The sequence below is a fragment of the Nerophis lumbriciformis genome, linkage group LG28 (genome assembly GCF_033978685.3).
Source record: "Nerophis lumbriciformis linkage group LG28, RoL_Nlum_v2.1, whole genome shotgun sequence".
Classification (NCBI taxonomy): domain Eukaryota; kingdom Metazoa; phylum Chordata; class Actinopteri; order Syngnathiformes; family Syngnathidae; genus Nerophis; species Nerophis lumbriciformis.
In genome coordinates this window covers 35,052,260-35,075,399 of record NC_084575.2, presented here as the reverse complement: position 1 = coordinate 35,075,399, position 23,140 = coordinate 35,052,260, and the positions used below count along the sequence as shown (strand labels likewise).

At 42.0% G+C, this 23,140-nt stretch overlaps 1 protein-coding gene across 1 annotated transcript; it reads left to right on the top strand.

The window, feature by feature from the left end:
• The first annotated feature begins 1,165 nt into the window (after positions 1-1,165).
• Positions 1,166-18,247, top strand: cybb (cytochrome b-245, beta polypeptide (chronic granulomatous disease)). The gene is made up of 13 exons (XM_061924128.1): positions 1,166-1,324; positions 1,570-1,662; positions 14,384-14,494; positions 14,552-14,636; positions 14,710-14,858; positions 14,919-15,100; positions 15,170-15,302; positions 15,376-15,468; positions 15,536-15,789; positions 16,807-16,969; positions 17,197-17,343; positions 17,411-17,535; positions 17,620-18,247. Exons 1-13 carry the CDS (start codon positions 1,280-1,282, stop codon positions 17,735-17,737), a joined length of 1,698 nt encoding a protein of 565 aa, XP_061780112.1. The 5' UTR covers positions 1,166-1,279; the 3' UTR covers positions 17,738-18,247.
• The last annotated feature ends 4,893 nt before the right edge of the window (positions 18,248-23,140 follow it).

Sequence of the window (23,140 nt, the reverse complement as noted above, 5' to 3'; positions counted from 1 at the left end):
GTGGTTGTCAGTCGCAATCTGTGTGGTTGTCAGTCGTGATCTGTGTGGTTGTCAGTCGCAATCTGTGTGTGGTTGTCAGTCGCGATCTGTGTGTGGTTGTCTGTCGCGATCTGTGTGTGGTTGTCAGTCGCGATCTGTGTGTGGTTGTCAGTCGCAATCTGTGTGGTTGTCAGTCGTGATCTGTGTGGTTGTCAGTTGCGATCTGTGTGTGGTTGTCAGTCGCGATCTGTGTGTGGTTGTCTGTCGCGATCTGTGTGTGGTTGTCTGTCGCGATCTGTGTGTGGTTGTCAGTCGCAATCTGTGTGGTTGTCAGTCGCAATCTGTGTGGTTGTCAGTCGCAATCTGTGTGTGGTTGTCAGTCGCAATCTGTGTGGTTGTCAGTCGCAATCTGTGTGGTTGTCAGTCGCAATCTGTGTGTGGTTGTCAGTCGCAATCTGTGTGTGGTTGTCAGTCGCAATCTGTGTGGTTGTCAGTCGCAATCTGTGTGGTTGTCAGTCGCAATCTGTGTGGTTGTCAGTCACAATCTGTGTGGTTGTCAGTAGCAATCTGTGTGTGGTTGTCAGTTGCGATCTGTGTGTGGTTGTCAGTCGCGATCTGTGTGGTTGTCAGTCGCAATCTGTGTGGTTGTCAGTCACAATCTGTGTGGTTGTCAGTAGCAATCTGTGTGTTGTTGTCAGTCGCGATCTGTGTGTGGTTGTCAGTCGCAATCTGTGTGGTCGTCAGTCGCAATCTGTGTGTGGTTGTCAGTCACAATCTGTGTGGTTGTCAGTCGCGATCTGTGTGGTCATCAGTCGCAATCTGTGTGTGGTTGTCAGTCGCGATCTGTGTGGTTGTCACTCACGATCTGTGTGGTTGTCAGTCGCGATCTGTGTGGTTGTCAGTCGCGATCTGTGTGGTCATCAGTCGCAATCTGTGTGTGGTTGTCAGTCGCGATCTGTGTGGTTGTCACTCACGATCTGTGTGGTTGTCAGTCGCGATCTGTGTGGTTGTCAGTCGCGACCTGTGTGGTTGTCAGTCGCGATCTGTGTGGTTGACAAAGTCCATAATGTCAACATTCACAACTGTATATACTGTAAATGTCAGTGGACGATAACATGGAGATGCTTCATCGGCTAGCAGTGGCTTTCCATGAAGAAATGCCCGCGCTGAGACACAAAGATGCAGACATGACGTCAATTAACTGACAAGAGTCCACTTCCCTATTTGTTCAAACAAAAGTTTGAAGCGTTCAAAGCAGAGTGCATTCACTGTTCTGCTTGCGTCCAGCGTCACATTCAGCATGGGCAACTTCGCAGCCAACGAGGGACTCTCCATCTTTGTCATTGTGAGAATGTTTCACTTTTCATATTCCAGATCATTTTAACACATTAACGACCTTGGTGTATGTTTGTTCAGTTAGTTTAAACCATGTCAACTTGTGTGGTGGAGAGACTTTTTCTTCAGCTGGGACTAATTGATTGATTGTATAAGTCATCAGGGAACATAATTCAACAGTCTGATTAATTAAAAATATTGTAGTGAACAGTTTTATCAGATGGACTAAACGCTTCTGTCATTTTTCTGCTGCAGCTTGTTTGGCTGGGGATTAACGCCTTCCTCTTCGTCCACTTCTACATGGCTTTTCTTGTCCACAAGTGGTTCTACACACGGGTTCTGCTCGGGGTGAGTGTCAGCTCCGTCAATCAACATTTCACTTCACTTTGTTGACTTAAGTCAGTGGAGTTGAGCCTCCACTACACTGCAAAAACTGAAATCTAAGTAAGATGAAATATGTCAAATAAGGGAGATATTTGCTTATTTTCTGTCTGATAAGATCATTCTTCTCACTAAGCAGATTTTATGTTAGAGTGTTTTACTTGTTTTAAGTGTTTTGGTCCTAAATGATCTCAGCAGAGGTGTGGACTCGAGTCACATGACTTGGACTCGAGTCAGACTCGAGTCATGAATTTGATGACTTTAGACTCGACTTGACAAAATGTAAAAAGACTTGCAACTCGACTTAGACTTTAACATCAATGACTTGTGACTTCACTTGGACTTGAGCCTTTTGAATTGACATGACTTGACATGACTTGCTACTTTCCCCAAAACCCAAAGATGAAAAAGTTATTCGGGAGCGCTCCGTATTTTTCGTTGTGTACTTGTCTATCAGCGTTGCGTGTGTCAGCTGGTGTGCTCTCAGTACAACAGCCAATCAAATTAGATCTACTTTGTTTTCATCACACAGCATTCATCCAATCAAATTGCAGGACAACCAACGAAGAAGACATGTCCAAACCACACGCCAGTGAACAAAAAATGATACCTAAAATAATTTCGTTTGGGTATAAAAATTACGAGGTGGTCAACACAAAACGGTTTGCAGTATGCAACACATGCGGTTCCAAAATGACTGATGGAGAGGCAACAACTTCCAACTTCGTCCGGCATTTGAAGTTGCACAAAGAAGGGTAAGTTTTGAATGTAAGATAACGTTTATTGGCTAAGTAACGTGACTTTTATTTGCTGTGTAGTTAAATCAGTGAGGCTGTAAACTCACTGCTAACGTTATAACGTTATTGCAAACACGGGAATCTGTTGCAGTTCACTACCTTATTCATACTTTTTGTTCAGTGATTTTTTTTAAGCAGGGTTACGTTAGTCAATATATCACACGTAACGTTAGACGGCGGTCAGCAGCACCGCGTATTTTAGCCACCTAAAAAAAAGACAAAAATAGTAAAATAAAGGTCAGTTAAAATGTATACTATATTATGAATATGTGTACCGTTTTAGCTAGCTTTCTGACATACTGTTGGTTGTTTACCTCAGTGGTCCCCAACCAACGGGCCGCGGCCCGGTACTGGTCCGTGGATCGATTGGTATCGGGCCACACAAGAAATAATTTTTTTTAATTTTCTTTTTTTAATTAAATCAACATAAAAAACACAAGATACACTTACAAGTAGTGCACCAACCCAAAACAACTCTCTCCCCCCTTTTGTTCTGGGCATTGAACATGAAGACTCTTCCTTCACTGTTCCGAGTGGGCATGAGAGTCTTGGCAGTGCCTGCCTCCAGTGCTCCAGTGGAGCGAGTTTTCAGCCATGGTGGCATCATACTACGCCCCCATCGTGCACAAATGACTGACAGACTCTTGGCTAATTTGGTCTTTTGCAAATGCAATGCAGCATAGGGCCCTGACATATAAAAAGTACAACTTTTTTGTTATGTTCACGTATATGTCATGTTTTTTCAATGTTAACACTTTTGTACAAATAAGTACATTTGCACTTTATTTTTCAATGTGTTTGTTCTGTAAAGGAATGAGTTAATGTTTAAAATGACTGGTTAATAGTGCTATTATAAAGTGCAATGTCAGCACAATTTTCTTTCCTGCAATTTAAAATGCACTTGTTTTAATAAATAAATACAGCGTTTGAAAAGCATACACAATCTGTGTTAATATATTAGTCTGTGGTTAAAAGGACTTGAAAGGACTCGAAACTCAAAATGCAGGACTTAGGACTTGACTTGAGACTTTCCAGTCTTGACTTTGGACTTGACTCGGGGCTTGCCTGTCTTGACTCGGGACTTGACTCGGACTTGAGGGCAAAGACTTGAGACTTACTTGTGACTTGCAAAACAATGACTTGGTCCCACCTCTGGATCTCAGTAAGATATTACAGCTTGTTGCTGAGATTTGATGACCTATATTGAGTAAAACATGCTTGAAACTAGAATATCAAGTGTTGCAAAGCTGTGTCATCAACACTCACAAGTATAAAACTACTTTTTTAAAGTAATAATTTCTTATTTCAAGCATGAAAAAATAAAATCATGACTTTGACACAATTGTGTCTCATAATTAAAACAGATGACAGCCAAATGGACTTTGCTGTTTTATTTCCAATGAAACAATAGAAAATAGGTACTCTTATTAGTGAGAATATACTTATTTTAAGGTATTTTTGGGTTCATTGAGGTTAGCTAATTTGACTTGTTTTGGAAAGTCTTGACAAGGCAAATTTTCTTGTTCTATTAGCAGATAATTTTGCTTAGTTCAAATAAAATACCCCTCATTTTTGTATTTTTTTTTTCTTGTTTTTGAACACTGACTTTTTGCATACATACTGGGACGGCGTGGCGCAGTGGAAGAGTGGCCGTGCGCGACCCGAGGGTCCCTGGTTCAATCCCCACCTAGTACCAACCTCGTCATGTCCGTTGTGTCCTGAGCAAGACACTTCACCCTTGCTCCTGATGGGTGCTGGTTAGCGCCTTGCATGGCAGCTCCCTCCATCAGTGTGTGAATGTGTGTGTGAATGGGTAAATGTGGAAGTAGTGTCAAAGCGCTTTGAGTACCTTGAAGGTAGAAAAGTGCTATACAAGTACAACCCATTTATCATTTATTTATTTATTTATGATGGGGGACTTCTTATCTCATGACACAGAGTAATTCTCCATCCTAACCCTAACCATAACTGTAACCTTAACCCTAACTCTAACCCTAACCCTAACCCTAACCCTAACCCTAGCATCTATAAGGATCTACTAAAGCATCTGGTAAGGATCCACTTAAGCATCTGTAAGGATCCTCACATTTCTTTTCACCTTATAATGGGGGACTTATCTCATGACACAGAGTAATTCTCCATCCTAACCCTAACCCTAACCCTAACCCTAGCCCTAGCACCTGTAAGGATCCACTTAAGCATCTGGTAAGGATCCACTTAAGCATTTGTAAGGATCCACTTAAGCATTTGTAAGGATCCACTGAAGCATCTGTAAGGATCCTCACATGTCTTTTCACCTTATGATGGGGGACTTCTTATCTCATGACACAGAGTAATTCTCCATTCTAACCCTAACCCTAACACTAACCGTAACCCTAACCCTAACCCTAGCACCTGTAAAGATCCACTTAAGCATCTGTAAGGATCTACTTAAGCATCTGGTAAGGATCCACTTAAGCATCTGTAAGGATCCTCACATGTCTTTTCACCTTATGATGGGGGACTTCTTATCTCATGACACAGAGTAATTCTCCATTCTAACCCTAACCCTAACCCTAACACTAACCCTAACCCTAACCCTAACCCTAGCACCTGTAAGGATCTACTTAAGCATCTGGTAAGGATCCACTTAAGCATCTGTAAGGATCCTCACATCTCTTTTTCACCTTATGCGTGGCGCAGTGGAAGAATGGCCGTGCGCGACCCGAGGGTCCCTGGTTCAATCCCCACCTAGTACCAACCTCGTCATGTCCATTGTGTCCTGAGCAAGACACTTCACCCTTGCTCCTGATGGGTGCTGGTTAGCGCCTTGCATGGCAGCTCCCTCCATCAGTGTGTGAATGTGTGTGTGAATGGGTAAATGTGGAAGTAGTGTCAAAGCGCTTTGAGTACCTTGAAGGTAGAAAAGCGCGATACAAGTACAACCCATTTATCATTTATCATTTACTAGCACTGCACTTCTTCAAACTGCACATGCTAAAATGTCAGTTTTGTAGATAACTATCACATTTTTAATTCAGCTTTGTCTGATTTCAACTGAGGTGGCATACGCTGTATATTTAACTCATGCCAGTTGGTACATAGTCCAAACATGCTGTGCAGAATATTCTGCGTCAGTGCAAAAGGCCTGATTTAATAAAGGTTTGAATGTACTAAAATGTGTGCAAACCTAATAGCACACACAAAGCTGATTTACTTTATGTGGTTTGTATCTGTTAAGTGATCAGAATAAGGCGTGCAATCCATTGTGTGTCTCTCATTTGCAAAATATATACTAATCATCAAAACGCTGGTTGGAGAAAATGCAAATACAATTGTCTAGCACACGCAATGTGATTTATCAACACTCGTCACTGTGTTGCGAGCACTATTTCGCATTTTATTTAGATGACAATCCTCCGTCCTGTGTGTGGCAACATTTTGGGCAGTTAGAAATAAAAAATATTAGACATATCTATTCAGAAACATCATTTTGCTGCTAGAAGACTTAATAGGCTGATTATCATTCATGTGATGTGATGTGATGTGATTTTTTTTAATGAAGTTCGTTTTTTATACATACAGGTAAAAGCCAGTAAATTAGAATATTTTGAAAAACTTGATTTATTTCAGTAATTGCATTCAAAAGGTGTAACTTGTACATTATATTTATTCATTGCACACAGACTGATGCATTCAAATGTTTATTTCATTTAATTTTGATGATTTGAAGTGGCAACAAATGAAAATCCAAAATTCCGTGTGTCACAAAATTAGAATATTACTTAAGGCTAATACAAAAAAGGGATTTTTAGAAATGTTGGCCAACTGAAAAGTATGAAAATGAAAAATATGAGCATGTACAATACTCAATACTTGGTTGGAGCTCCTTTTGCCTCAATTACTGCGTTAATGCGGCGTGGCATGGAGTCGATGAGTTTCTGGCACTGCTCAGGTGTTATGAGAGCCCAGGTTGCTCTGATAGTGGCCTTCAACTCTTCTGCGTTTTTGGGTCTGGCATTCTGCATCTTCCTTTTCACAATACCCCACAGATTTTCTATGGGGCTAAGGCCAGGGGAGTTGGCGGGCCAATTTAGAACAGAAATACCATGGTCCGTAAACCAGGCACGGGTAGATTTTGCGCTGTGTGCAGGCGCCAAGTCCTGTTGGAACTTGAAATCTCCATCTCCATAGAGCAGGTCAGCAGCAGGAAGCATGAAGTGCTCTAAAACTTGCTGGTAGACGGCTGCGTTGACCCTGGATCTCAGGAAACAGAGTGGACCGACACCAGCAGATGACATGGCACCCCAAACCATCACTGATGGTGGAAACTTTACACTAGACTTCAGGCAACGTGGATCCTGTGCCTCTCCTGTCTTCCTCCAGACTCTGGGACCTCGATTTCCAAAGGAAATGCAAAATTTGCATGGTTGGGTGATGGTTTGGGGTGCCATGTCATCTGCTGGTGTCGGTCCACTCTGTTTCCTGAGATCCAGGGTCAACGCAGCTGTCTACCAGCAAGTTTTAGAGCACTTCATGCTTCCTGCTGCTGACCTGCTCTATGGAGATGGAGATTTCAAGTTCCAACAGGACTTGGCGCCTGCACACAGTGCAAAATCTACCCGTGCCTGGTTTACGGACCATGGTATTTCTGTTCTAAATTGGCCCGCCAACTCCCCTGACCTTAGCCCCATAGAAAATCTGTGGGGTATTGTGAAAAGGAAGATGCAGAATGCCAGACCCAAAAACGCAGAAGAGTTGAAGGCCACTATCAGAGCAACCTGGGCTCTCATAACACCTGAGCAATGCCAGAAACTCATCGACTCCATGCCACGCCGCATTAACGCAGTAATTGAGGCAAAAGGAGCTCCAACCAAGTATTGAGTATTGTACATGCTCATATTTTTCATTTTCATACTTTTCAGTTGGCCAACATTTCTAAAAATCCCTTTTTTGTATTAGCCTTACACAATATTCTAATTTTGTGACACACGGAATTTTGGATTTTCATTTGTTGCCACTTCAAATCATCAAAATTAAATGAAATAAACATTTGAATGCATCAGTCTGTGTGCAATGAATAAATATAATGTACAAGTTACACCTTTTGAATGCAATTACTGAAATAAATCAAATTTTTCAAAATATTCTAATTTACTGGCTTTTACCTGTATATATATCATCAAAATAATTTGTATATGAAAAAAAACTTCTTTAAGAATGTATTGTTTTGCGTCTTGAGCAGAATAACGTGCAGCCTCTCTCCAATGAGCACACCTTAAGCAGTAAAAAAAATAAATAAAAGTTCATTAATTCATTCATTCATTTTTATTTATCTCCTTCATTGATGTGCATCTTTGATCGATAGTGTTGCGTTTTCCCGGACGAGCCCCCAAATTGTTGCATTTTGGACCAGTTGTTCCTCCCAGGGAATTCAAGTCACAATTCGCTCCCAAGTTCTTTCCGACACTTAAAGCTGAGTTGAAAAACCACCAGAGACAGAATAGGTATTTTCTTGTATATTCTCAAAGCTTTGCCAATATACATTGATTGAGACCAGTCTAACCATAGAACATTCTATTGCGCCTCCCCAAAATGGTCTGTCTTCCCGATCCCACCACCCTCTCTCTCGTCCCATCTCTGTAGACAAAACAAATGCTAGTCAAAACACATTCCAAAGAACTCAAGGTTAACACACACAGTATACTTGCTGACAGAGCATCAAGAGAAGAAATGGAAAACACGAGCTGTTTTCAAATATGACAAAGAAATGGAAGAAGTACAACTTAAATTCGGATATATGTAAATATCTGCCTCCGACAATTGACAATTATACCACAATTATTAAATTATACATTTACACAGCAATGCCTGAGAAGGAGCAGGATGAAGAAAAATCTTATATTTTTCTGCCCCCTTCAACATAATACGTAGTCTTACTTAATGATATCATATAAACCAACAGTAACATCCAAATATAACGAAAACAAACAAAAAAACATACAAAAAAACACAACAAGTGCAAAACTTCATGAAGTACAAACCAAACAAACAAAACAAAAAAAAGAGTAATATACACCTCACGGGATGATACAAAACAAATACAAAACCAGACAAAAAATAAGTAAAATTACAGCTGCAAGCAGCATTGGTCGGGCCCGCGTATTTGGCAGGTGCTAGTCCTAAGTGTCCCAATACTTTTGTCTACTTTTAGTCTGAAGTGTCCCAAGACTTTTGTCTAGTGTACCTACCTTGTCTGCATTGTGTGGGCACGTTGGTGCTTCCTGCTTTTGAGCAGCCATCTTAAAAAAACAGCAGCGCAGCAGCATCAGTGCAGCGGGTCTTTGAAGGGTCATAAAATCAAAACCGGAGCAGGTATTAAAAAGCTGTTCTATACTTTTATACACAAGGGTTCAATCTCTCTCCTGTGTTAGTTTGAAGCCTAAACAACAAACGCACTCAGAGGAGATAGATTTTGAAGGAAGGTGACCGGTTTTTACAAAAATGTTGTTTTGAAGGGGGAATAGCAAACTTCCTGTTGATTTTTGCTGGGGGTTGTCAATTTATGAAATGTAGGTCTAAGTGAGACTTACATAGAGGTTTTTGTTTCATGTCTCTCCGACTTTCCCAGTGGGAGTTACAGGCAGTTTTGTCATTTTTTTCTTCAGAGGAGCAGTTTTTTTCTGCGTTTTATTCAAAAATTGCTCTAGAGCACAATTTTGAGATTTGAGGTTAGGTTTTTTATTAGATAGCAATTTCTGCCAGTCCTGATGTGCGCGTTCAGTTTGGTGAGTTTTGAAGCATGTTAAGGGGGTCAAATTAAAGCTCAAAGAGGCAAAAGTTACTGATTTTACTAAAATTTTGTGTTGAAGGGGGAATAGCAAACTTCCTGTAGATTTTTGGCCGAGGAAATAAATTAATAAAATTTAAGTCTAAGTGAGACCTACATAGAGGTTTCATGTCTCTACGACATTCGTACTGGGAGTTAGAAAAAGTTTACTTTGTAGGGGGCGCTAGAGCGCAATTTTGAGTTTTGGGGTTTGGTTTTTTCACCAAAGAGTTTTGTTCGAGTTTATTTATGTGTGCGTCAAATTTGGTGAGTTTTGAAGGATGTTAAGAGGGTCAAAGTACCGCGCAAAGCTGCGGAATAAGAAAGAATAATAATAAAACCTTACAAATTCTTTTTTTTTTTTTTTTTTTTTTTTTTTTTTTTTTTATGTCCTGTCCAGCTTCTCAGGCAAATCATATAATTGATGTAGATGCCCATGTCGGCTGTTCAGATTTACTTTACAAAAGAGAAGTGTAGGATACTTCTCTTGTTGCCTTATTTGTATTTGACTTTATTAAATGTATTTATATTATCATTTAGTGCAGCCGGGCCGGAGCAGGAGGGGATAGAAAGAGAAAAAAAAAGAAGACAGAGGGGGAAATTGTGGGGACAAGAGGGGGATTAGACAGAGAGACAAAAACAACAACAGCAAACAACAACAACAACAACAATAGAGCAACATCAGCAAATATGACATGTACAAATATGATGGTAAAAGTAATAGCAAATAAGCAGTTAGCGAAAAATAAAAAATAATACGGAAATGACAATGAGCATTATTACACTACAAATGGATCAATACAAATACCAATAGAAATAGCGCTATTGATAATGAACAATACCAATAATTTACCTTTATTATCAACAATACAGTTGTTTAAATGCAACAATACATATACGTAATGATAACTTGAGATACGAAAGAATGCAGAAAAATGGAGGGGGAGAAAGAGAAGCAACCTACATTAACCTTGTAGATTGTTATAGTCACAATAGGTTAAGCTTTGTCAGTGTGCCATGTGTTACACCCAGTTTACCCTAGGGCAACAACGTTAATATATGTTTGATGAAACGTGATTATGTGCATGAGTGTAAGTATGCATATGTACTTGTATATTTACAGAATGTGTATATGTGTTTGTACAATGAATGTATATGTACAGAATGTGTATATGTGTTTGTACAGTGAATGTATATGTACAGTATGTGTATATGTGTTTGTACAATGAATGTATATGTACAGAATGTGTATATGTGTTTGTACAATGAATGTATATGTACAGAATGTGTATATGTGTTTGTACAGTGAATGTATATGTACAGTATGTGTATGTGTATGTTTGTATATTGAATGTGCGTGTGGATGTACGAACATTAGGTAGGTAAATATGTACTGTATTTGTGTATGTATGTGGGAGCGTAGGTACCTATGTACGTATGTGAGCATACGTGAATTTGCATGTACAATACATTCGACTCCCAGAGTGCGTGGGAGCCAGAGCACGGCCCCATCACCCCCGAGAGCCCAACCCACAAACAGGAGGCGTGGTGCCCAGGGAACCAGGGACCACCGCCCCCACGCAGCCAAGCCGGCCAGCGACAGGAACCCCAGAGCCCGACCCACCGTACCGCCCACAAGGGCCAGCAGCAGGCCGCAGACAGACGCACCCGGCGGAGGACAGGGCACGAGAAAAGCAGGGGACAGCCAGACCCCAAGCCAGCGAGAGACCACACCCCACACGGGCAGAAAGGCGAGACGCCCCGCCCGAAGGACCCAGAGACTCCCCGCAACCGGACGGGAAGACCGCCCCCGCCCCACCGGCAACCGGGCCCCCACGAGCCCACCCCCCACCCCCGGAGAGCGCGGCGAGGCCAACCTTACAAATTCAATAGGTCCTTATGTCCCATTGCATAAGGACTCCCAAAGGGAGTCCTTATACAATGGGCCATGCGGGCCCTAATAATAAATATAAAGCAAAATGTAAACACTTATGGCTGTCCATATAAATAAATGATAAATGGGTTGTACTTGTATAGCGCTTTTCTACCTTCAAGGTACTCAAAGCGCTTTGACACTACCTCCACATTTACCCATTCACACACACATTCACACACTGATGGAGGGAGCTGCCATGCAAGGCGCTAACCAGCACCCATCAGGAGCAAGGGTGAAGTGTCTTGCTCAGGACACAACGGACATGACGAGGTTGGTACTAGGTGGGGATTGAACCAGGGACCCTCGGGTTGCACAATCTTATTCGTCTGTCTTTATATATTTTTTTCAATTGGAATATATTTTTACAATCTTTTATCTCATTGTAAAGAGAATTCCATAGTTGAACCTCCACCACACATTTATTTTAAACTTGTCCTTGAATACTGATGTTGGAAATGACCTTTTCTTCTATGCTCTTCATTCTCACAAGTCATGACAAACATTTTTTTGTAAATTTGCTGGTAATGTTTTACTTTTAGCCCTTAAACATGACACATAATGTCTGTAACTTTACTAGCTCCTGTAATAGTGTAAAAGTGTTGTGAATGTTGGTAGAAGCACTGCATGGCTGCTTCTAAAATGGTCATAAAGTGGTCCATGTTCCCTGCTTTGTTTTAAAACATGGCAAAATGCCAGAGGTGAGAGCATGAGAACATGAATGTGCAGTAAATGAGTGTCTCTGTGGTGATGGCCCGTATAGTACACACAACATCTGCACAACTTTACAATAGCACATGCTGCGTTAGTAAATCGCACGCAACACACGCCCGTTAATAGCACTCGCTATTTTATAGATTGCTCACGCTGTTTACCGTGTGGTGTTTGGATCTTAGTAAATCTGTTGTGTTTTACTGAGGGGAGGTGACGGCAAACAGACACCAGGGGGAAGTATGTACAATTATTTATTATATATATATATTGTATATTCAATACCGGTATATATAATAATAACAAACAATACTAATATAAACTAAACTAATGAAATGGAGTGTGTGACAAAACCCTAGAGTGAGTGGTGTTAGACTATGTGTGTAGTTAGCTGTTGTGTATTACCGTTCTGTTGGATGAGGGAGCAGACAAGTCCAAAGAGGGCAAGGCAAAAGGGGTCCAAGAGGCAGGCAGATGATCCGGGGCGAGAGTGAGGCATCAGAATCCAGGGGCGAGAGAAAGGTCTAGGAACGAAGGAGGCAGTCAGAGTCCAGAGGGAGATCCAGGCGAAAGTGAGACGCACAGCTCACTTTACAGGCGACGGAGGGTACTGCGGGGACACGGGAGAAGACAAGGGACAAATCAAGGCACGGAGAGGAAACATGAATCGAGCATAAAGCTTGTTGCTTACGGTACACCATGAGAAAACTAAGTTCCCGCCCCGATCCTTGGGTCCACTGGTCCTTTATTGAGCTTGCCCTCATCAGACCCAGGAGTGTAGATTGCCGGTGAGTGATTGCAGCTGGTGGCTGCTGCAGGGCGGGGACGCGCGCGGCGCGTCCCTGGATGTGCGCACCCGTGGGCGTGTCCCGAGGTGCGCACAGACGGATGAGCGGCGTTGGCAGGAGCCTGAGCCGTAACAAAATCAAGTCCAATGTGTGCTACAATCGCCACTTCATTTTGCATTTGCCTTAAAGCAAACGCCACAAATTAATGCATATTTTATTAGGTTTTAAAAATACCTTCAGGCACAAAGGCATGTGTGAATAACATTGCTGTCCATTTTCTCAAACCTGCATACTTTAGGTATCACGAAAAACCTAACTCAGAAAATGGAACAGAATTTTATAAGTAGAAGGAAATCAGTTCCAAATTTTAACTGTGAACTATAAAACATTGAACATCAAAAAGTGAACTTTGAACTGAAGCATTTCTTTACCAGGATTCTGTCATTTCCTTGAGCCATACTTGTCAACCTTGAGACCTCCGATTTCGGGAGGCGTGGTTGGGGGCGTGGCTAAGAGGGGAGGAGTATATTTACAGCTAGAATTCACCAAGTCAAGTATTTCATATATATATATGTATACATATATATATATATATATATATATATATATATATATATATATATATATATATATAAGAAATACTTGACTTTCAGTGAATTCTAGCTATAAATATATATTTCTTTTTATTGTATATATATATATATATATATATATATATATATATATATATATATATATATATATATATAAAAGAAATACTTGAATTTCAGTGTTCATTTATTTACACATATACTTGTTGAGTTAAGGGTTGAATTGTCCATCCTTGTTCTATTCTCTGTCACTATTTTTCTAACCATGCTGAACACCCTCTCTGATGATGCATTGCTGTGTGGCACGCACAAAAGTGCTTTCATCAAATGCACTAAATGGCAGTATTGTCCTGTTTAAGATTGTCACAACATTGCTGTTTACGGCAGACGAACTGCTTTACGGCAGACCAAAACATGACTGCTGTTGTTGTGTGTTGTTACCGCGCTGGGAGGACGTTAATGAAACTGCCTAACAATAAACCCACATAAGGAACTAAGAACTCGCCCTCGATCATTCTACAGTTATAACGTCATTGGGCAGGCACACCGTTTATATTGTGGGCGGACCTGAGTCCGCCTGAATTTCGGGAGATAATTTGTCCCGGGAGGTTTTCGGGAGAGGCGTTGAATTTCGGGAGTCTCCCGGAAAATCCGGGAGGGTTGGCAAGTATGCCTTGAGCTGCTGTGACGCGATCCCTTGGATTACCATAATATGACTGCAAAGAGCCCCTGATTTCAGAAACCATTTTAATGATTTATTGCATACACTGGCCGAGTGCAGCTGGGATAGTCTCCAGCACCCCCGCGAACCCAAGAAGGACAAGCGGTAGAAAACGGATGGATGGACTTGGTTTAAGACTTATGGTATTATAAAAAATAGCAATGCAACTCCTGTTGCCGGCGACAGCTTCGTTGCTGAGAGTTTTAAAGAAAAGTCATTTTATAAAAGTTGGGTGGGCCCAAATTAAACCGACCAGAGGCCATAGTTTGCCTATTCTTGCACTAAGGGCTTGAAATTAGAGAGGATGGTGTGACTATCTTCTAACCGTTGTTTCTTTCAGCATGCTCTGTCATGGGCTCGAGCGCCGGCCGCCTGCCTCAACTTCAACTGCATGCTCATCTTGCTGCCCGTCTGCAGGAATCTTCTTTCCTTCCTGCGCGGCTCCATCCAGGTGCCCAACCTTACAACCGGTTCAGGTAGTTTTCCTTCTAACTGAATACGTGTTCAGTTCTGCAGCCGCACAGCCGCTCGCCAACTGGACCGGAACATCACTTTCCACAAGCTGGTGGCTTATATGATCGCCTTTCACACAGGTATGGTCGTTGCAAACCGCTAATAGGACATCCAATGTCACCTATTTGACATAGACCTGTCCTGGACTTTTAGCCGTGCATATCATTGCACACTTGTTCAACTTTGAGTATTTCATGGACGCGCAGCTCAATCGCAACAGCAGCTTCCTGCCCTACATCCTGTCGGAAATTGGCCACGGTGACAACGCGTCCTTCCTCAACCCCATCAGGTCCAATGAGACTGTGAGTTGAAATGTGTCATAAGAGGTGGCTCCCCCGTCCTAAATGGTTACTTTGTTGCAGAACCCGACCCTCGTCATGTGTACAACCATCGCCGGTGTGACGGGTGTGATCATTACGCTAGCCCTCATCCTCATCATCACTTCCTCAATGGAAGTCATCCGCAGGTCATACTTTGAGGTGTTCTGGTACACACATCATCTTTTTGTCCTGTTCTTCATTGGACTGGTGTTCCACGGCTTTGGGTAGGAAATCATATTCACTGTCTTCGATCACCATAGCGATGCTAATCAGTATGTGCCTTTACGTTTTAGGAGGATTGTGCGAGGACAGACGGCAAGCAGCATGATCACCAATGACCCAGATGTCTGTGCTGAAAAGTTTGAGGACTGGGGTAAAAACGAGTCATACTGTGCGGTTCCAGAGTTTGCGGGAAACCCACCAATGGTATACCTCTAAGCTAGATGGTCTTAGTTAGCTTTGTGTGCATAATTACATCTCACATTATTTTTTTTTTCAGACCTGGAAGTGGATTGTGGGACCTATGATCCTCTATGTATGCGAAAGGCTAGTTCGTATCTATCGGTCACACCAGAAAGTGGTGATCACCAAGGTTCGTGCACTGGTCTAATAAGAAATGTGACAACAGACAAATGAATCTTACCAAATGGGGACCGCAGGTGGTGATGCATCCCTCCAAAACTCTGGAGTTGCAGATGAGGAAGAAAGGTTTCCGCATGGAGGTGGGTCAGTACGTCTTCATCCAATGTCCGTCTGTCTCCAGACTGGAATGGCACCCCTTTACCATGACCTCAGCCCCAGAGGAGGACTACTTCAGTGTCCATATTCGAATTGTTGGGGACTGGACTCAAGCTTTGTATGAAGCCTGCGGGGGAGACAAAACTGAGCCTCAGGAGGCCTGGAAACTGCCCAAGTAGGAAATCACTCTTCTTCTTGAAATTGTCACTGATTATGTTTGATTGCAGCAACCAGCAGTTGTTGGAGAAGACACGCAGGGTTTATTTTCACGCTGGGTGGCCTATTGTGTCGGTGTAATTCTCCGATACAGACCATAGCCTCCATCAATAGGAACAAGGAAATCTGAGCGCCATCCAATAGGTTTCCCGCTGCAATCCTGCCAGCTACATTATATGAAAAGTTTTTTTTTAGCAGCCAGAAAATACCAACAATTTGTGCAATGCATGATAACACGATGATTCTTTGAAAACTCTTGAAATGTCACAAAAACACACATGTAGAGAGCATCATTAGATACGGGATCACCTCATGGTTTGGCAACCTAACCGTTAAGCTAAAAAGCAAACTGGCCGGCATGCATAAAACGGCAATGAAAATCGTAGGGAGGAAAGAATATGAGCCTATACAGAGCATCTATGAGCAGGCAGTTAGGAAAAAAGCTAAGAAAATTATTTCCAACTCACAACACCCACTCTTTCCTGAATATGGAACCCTGCCATCAGGGAGAAGACTCCGGGTCCCACTATGCAAATCTAACCGCCTTAAATTATCATTTGTTCCAGCCTCCATTAAGCTGACCAACAATGTGCAATAGAATTTTAATACATAGGTTAGCACTTTTTTAGCACATAGCACTTTAGCACATAGCACTTTAGAACTAAGCACTTTAGCACACAGCACTTTATCCATGAGCTCTAGTGCAATGCACATTGGTACTTTATCTTTATCTCCATACTGTAGATTTTATGCCTACATCAAAGTGCCACCTATGTCTATCAAGCTCCATGTTCTGATGTTTAAATGTTAGTTGTATGGTTGTGGTTGTGTCTGTGCTTGTGTTTTTGTTCTGTTGTTTTTGGGTATGTTAAGAGAGCAATGATGCACTGTGCCCAAGACAAATTTCCCCGCGGGGACAATAAAGTTGAACCTTGACCTTGACCTTGATGATTCAGGACTTCCTTGACGTTTACAGGATGGCCATCGATGGGCCATTTGGCACAGCCAGCGAGGACGTGTTTCGGTACGAGGTAGTCATGCTCGTCGGGGCGGGAATCGGCGTGACACCTTTCGCATCCATCCTCAAGTCTGTGTGGTACAAACGCATCCAGAACAACCAGGACGTTTTCACCAAGAAGGTGAAACCACATACTGAACATCCACCGTGATGGAACACTTTCACAACCTGAATCCTTGCTTGAGATGGTTTTAAATATTGAGGAAAGCTAACAAGAAGTTCATGAGTAGTGTGATTATTGTACGATTGATTTGCCACCAGAAATGGTCTAAACAGGAGCAGGTGAACACATGACTTTGAGAGAGAATCAACAGGAACCCCAATCATTTCCACTGTGGTTTTGTCTAGATCTACTTCTACTGGCTGTGCCCCGAGACGCAGGCCTTTGAGTGGTTTGCAGACCTGCTGCAGTCACTGGAGGGACAAATGGCGGAAAAGAACGTGACAGACTTCCTGAGCTACAACATCTACCTCACCCGCTGGAAGGAAGCAGAGGTGGCCAACATGCGGCACATTTTCCCAGGCAGGAACATCTCCCTTTATAACTTTGGTTGTTCTATAGGCAGCCCACTTTTGGGTGCACCACGAGGCGGAGAACGACCCAATCACAGGGCTCAAGCAGAAGACTCTTTATGGGAAGCCTAACTGGGACACTGAGTTCACCAGCATTGCGTCCAAGCATCCCGGGTGAGATGGCATGCAAAATCCACTCATTTACCCAGGATGACTTGACAGTTACTAGCCCACTCACTCACTTTTGTGCCTTCACAGAACCAAAGTTGGAGTCTTCTTGTGCGGGCCACCGCAATTGGGGAAGTCCCTGGAGACTCAGTGTCTGTCACACTCAGAAGCTGACGTCAAGTTCATTTTTAACAAGGAAAACTTTTAACCTTGGGTCCAACGCAGCAACCTGAATAAATAAACCTTTTTTTTAAGACATTAGAAAGACTGAGAACTTGGAACGGAAGACTCGGACATTTGCATCTCCTCGGATTGTTTACAAAAGTGCCGCTGTTGCACAAAAGCAGATAAATTAACTATGTGGTACTTTCCACATGGGCATTGTTCTGCTTTAGCGGTGTATCAGTAGTTGGTTTCACAACCTTGCTTCTGTTTTTCTTTTTCAGTTAATATTCTCTCATCCACTCTCACAAGTCACAGTTACCAATGTTCGTATGCAAAGAGGAGAACGTTCACTTCTCCAAAGTGTGATTTAACTGAATGTATATACTTTGAAGTGAAAGAGCCTTATCAAAGGACATGTACGGTATGTACCTTCCAGTGACCTAGTCAGAGTCAAACTTCTTCCAGCGAAAGACATACAGAAATATTAAAAGGGGCCAGGATGCGAGGCTCCTTTTAATACATTTTGTCCACATTAAAGAATGCTAATATCAAATATTGGTTATATTAGTTTTACAATATTTATATGAATATAATGAACAGCAGATTTGACAACAAACCAAGGGTCAATAGCCTGCAGACTGTGCGGTTGACACTGGTGACCCTCACTTCAAATTATTTCTGATCTAGATTTCATCTTTGTGATTCACATTCCATCTTATATTGTCAATCAACATACAGGCAAAAGCCAGTAAATTAGAATATTTTGAAAAACTTGATTTATTTCAGTAATTGCATTCAAAAGGTGTAACTTGTACATTATATTTATTCATTGCACACAGACTGATGCATTCAAATGTTTATTTCATTTAATTTTGATGATTTGAAGTGGCAACAAATGAAAATCCAAAATTCCGTGTGTCACAAAATTAGAATATTACTTAAGGCTAATACAAAAAAGGGATTTTTAGAAATGTTGGCCAACTGAAAAGTATGAAAATGAAAAATATGAGCATGTACAATACTCAATACTTGGTTGGAGCTCCTTTTGCCTCAATTACTGCGTTAATGCGGCGTGGCATGGAGTCCATGAGTTTCTGGCACTGCTCAGGTGTTATGAGAGCCCAGGTTGCTCTGATAGTGGCCTTCAACTCTTCTGCGTTTTTGGGTCTGGCATTCTGCATCTTCCTTTTCACAATACCCCACAGATTTTCTATGGGGCTAAGGTCAGGGGAGTTGGCGGACCAATTTAGAACAGAAATACCATGGTCTGTAAACCAGGCACGGGTAGATTTTGCGCTGTGTGCAGGCGCCAAGTCCTGTTGGAACTTGAAATCTCCATCTCCATAGAGCAGGTCAGCAGCAGGAAGCATGAAGTGCTCTAAAACTTGCTGGTAGACGGCTGCGTTGACCCTGGATCTCAGGAAACAGAGTGGACCGACACCAGCAGATGACATGGCACCCCAAACCATCACTGATGGTGGAAACTTTACACTAGACTTCAGGCAACGTGGATCCTGTGCCTCTCCTGTCTTCCTCCAGACTCTGGGACCTCGATTTCCAAAGGAAATGCAAAATTTGCATGGTTGGGTGATGGTTTGGGGTGCCATGTTCATGATGCAGAAAAACTAAGTGGTCCCCCAGCATCCTTCAACTTTGGACATCCCTAAATCCAGAGGTGGGTAGAGTAGCCAGAAATTGTACTCAAGTAAGAGTACTGTTACTTTAGAGATTTAATACTCAAGTAAAAGTAAGGAGTAGTCACCCAAATATTTACTTGAGTAAAAGTAAAAAGTACATTGTGAAAAAACTACTCAAGTACTGAGTAACTGATGAGTAACCTGTTCGTTTAATGATGACGGCAACAAATAATGCACAAAAACATAAAAATAGCAATGAGCAAATTCAGAGCCAGGAATATCTCTTAAGCAACTAAAACAATAATATATATTAAATAATAATACATTAACATGAAAAAATTAACAGCACCATAGGCTCAGTAGGCAGAGATTACAAAGGAAAATAACAAGTTAGCCTTTACGCAAACCATAAACTGATAGGTGTGGGCTGCACCTGAGAACACACTGTGCACTTCTGATTGGTGTTTCTATGCATGCGTGAGTGTGTGTGTGTGTGTGTGTGTGTGTGTGTGTGTGTCTGTCTAAGAGGCTGCAGTGCGTTAATAAATGTCCCCACACGATGTACATTTGACAGTGATTCATAGCAGGGAAGCTAACATCAGCCTACGGTGACAGCCAAAATATCTACTAACGTTACTTACCGCCATGTGCTTCCTCAAATTTGACGTTGAGTTCATGTAAGCTTAAGCTTGTTGTTGTTTTGCCGCTGAAACTTTATGTGACCGCCTGGCTCTGTTTGATTGGTGAAACGGAGTCAAACGTCACCAGTGACTGCATTTGATTGGTGAAACGCAGGCATGCGATAGATCAGGGGTCGGCAACCTTTACCACTCAAAGAGCCATTTTGACCAGTTTCACAAATTAAAGAAAACAATGGGAGCCACAAAAATCTTTTGAAATTTAAAATGAAATGACGCTGCATTCAAAGTTTTTTTTTTGCTTTGTGCTATGTACAAACCAAGAGTCTCAGACACGCGGCCCACACCTTAATATGAAAATTGAATACACTGTGAACCCACACCAAACAAGAATGACAAACACATTTCGGGAGAACATCTGCACCGTAACAGAACAAATACCCAGAATCGCATGCAGCCCTAACTCTTCCGGGCTACATTATACACCCCCGCTACCAAACCCCACCCACCTCAACCGACGCACGGAAGGGGGGGGGGGGGGGGGGGGTGATGTGTGAGGGAGCAGGGTTGGGGTGGGTGCTGGGTTTGGTGGTAGCAGGGGTGTATAATGTAGCCCGGAAGAGTTAGGGCTGCATGGGATTCTGGGTATATGTTCTGTTGTGTTTATGTTGTGTTAAGGTGCAGATGTTCTCCCGAAATGTGGTTGTCATTCTTGTTTGGTTCAAAGTGTGGCGCATTATTAGTAAGAGTGTTAAAGTTGTTTTATATGGCCACCGTCAGTGTAACCTGTGTGGCTGTTGAACAAGGTCACTTACGTGTGCAAGCAGAAGATGCATAAAGGCTGTTGAGCAAGGTCACTTACGTGTGCAAGCAGAAGATGCATAAAACAAGAGACTGGGCTGGCACGCAGTTAATATAGATTGTAGAGGGCAGAGGTGGGACCAAGTCATTGTTTTGCAAGTCACAAGTAAGTCTCAAGTCTTTGCCCTCAAGTCCGAGTCAAGTCCAGAGTCAAGACAGGCAAGCCCCGAGTCAAGTCCAAAGTCAAGACTGGAAAGTCTCAAGTCAAGTCCTAAGTCCTGCATTTTGAGTTTCGAGTCCTTTCAAGTCCTTTTAACCACAGACTAATATATTAACACAGATTGTGTATGCTTTTCAAACGCTGTATTTATTTATTAAAACAAGTGCATTTTAAATTGCAGGAAAGAAAATTGTGCTGACATTGCACTTTATAATAGCACTATTAACCAGTCATTTTAAACATTAACTCATTCCTTTACAGAACAAACACATTGAAAAATAAAGTGCAAATGTACTTATTTGTACAAAAGTGTTAACATTGAAAAAACATGACATACACGTGAACATAACAAAAAAGTTGTACTTTTTATATGTCAGGGCCCTATGCTGCATTGCATTTGCAAAAGACCAAATTAGCCAAGAGTCTGTCAGTCATTTGTGCACGATGGGGGCGTAGTATGATGCCACCATGGCTGAAAACTCGCTCCACTGGAGCACTGGAGGCAGGCACTGCCAAGACTCTCATGGCCACTCGGAACAGTGAAGGAAGAGTCTTCATGTTCAATGCCCAGAACAAAAGGGGGGAGAGAGTTGTTTTGGGTTGGTGCACTACTTGTAAGTGTATCTTGTGTTTTTTATGTTGATTTAATTAAAAAAAGAAAATAAAAAAATATTTCTTGTGCGGCCCGATACCAATCGATCCACGGACCAGTACCGGGCCGCGGCCCGGTGGTTGGGGACCACTGAGGTAAACAACCAACAGTATGTCAGAAAGCTAGCTAAAACGGTACACATATTCATAATATAGTATACATTTTAACTGACCTTTATTTTACTATTTTTGTCTTTTTTTAGGTGGCTAAAATACGCGGTGCTGCTGACCGCCGTCTAACGTTACGTGTGATATATTGACTAACCTAACCCTGCTTGAAAAAAATCACTGAACAAAAAGTATGAATAAGGTAGTGAACTGCAACAGATTCCCGTGTTTGCAATAACGTTATAACGTTAGCAGTGAGTTTACAGCCTCACTGATTTAACTACACAGCAAATAAAAGTCACGTTACTTAGCCAATAAACGTTATCTTACATTCAAAACTTACCGTTCTTTGTGCAACTTCAAATGCCGGACGAAGTTGGAAGTTGTTGCCTCTCCATCAGTCATTTTGGAACCGCATGTGTTGCATACTGCAAACCGTTTTGTGTTGACCACCTCGTAATTTTTATACCCAAACAAAATTATTTTAGGTATCATTTTTTGTTCACTGGCGTGTGGTTTGGACATGTCTTCTTCGTTGGTTGTCCTGCAATTTGATTGGATGAATGCTGTGTGATGAAAACAAAGTAGATGTAATTTGATTGGCTGTTGTACTGAGAGCACACCAGCTGACACACGCAACGCTGATAGACAAGTACACAATGAAAAATACGGAGCGCTCCCGAATAACTTTTTCATCTTTGGGTTTTGGGGAAAGTAGCAAGTCATGTCAAGTCATGTCAATTCAAAAGGCTCAAGTCCAAGTGAAGTCACAAGTCATTGATGTTAAAGTCTAAGTCGAGTTGCAAGTCTTTTTACATTTTGTCAAGTCGAGTCTAAAGTCATCAAATTCATGACTCGAGTCCAAGTCATGTGACTCGAGTCCACACCTCTGGTAGAGGGTGCTAAATGCTGTACCATTATGGCACGACTTTAATATTATTGTAAGGGTGAAAATCGGAGAATATGAATCTCGGTAATTTTCTGCGAGAGGCACTGAAATCCGGAAGTTTTGGCAAGTATGCAGCTGAGCCGCATCAGAGTGATCAAAGAGCCGCATGCGGCTCCGGAGCCGCGGGTTGCAGACCCATGCGATAGAGCCTACTTTGAGGGTCTGTCTGACAAAGCAAAACAAACAAAGCGTGCATTAACAGATGGATAAAAATCAGTAGCGAGTAGCGAGCTGAATGTAGATAAATGGAGCGGAGTAAAAGTAGCGTTTCTTCTCTATAAATATACTCAAGTAAAAGTAAAAGTATGTTGCATTAAAACTACTCTTAGAAGTACAATTAATCCCAAAAGTTACTCAAGTAGATGTAACGGAGTAAATGTAGCGCGTTACTACCCACCTCTGGTCCTAAATCTAAGCAAATTGCCTATGTTCAACAACGCCT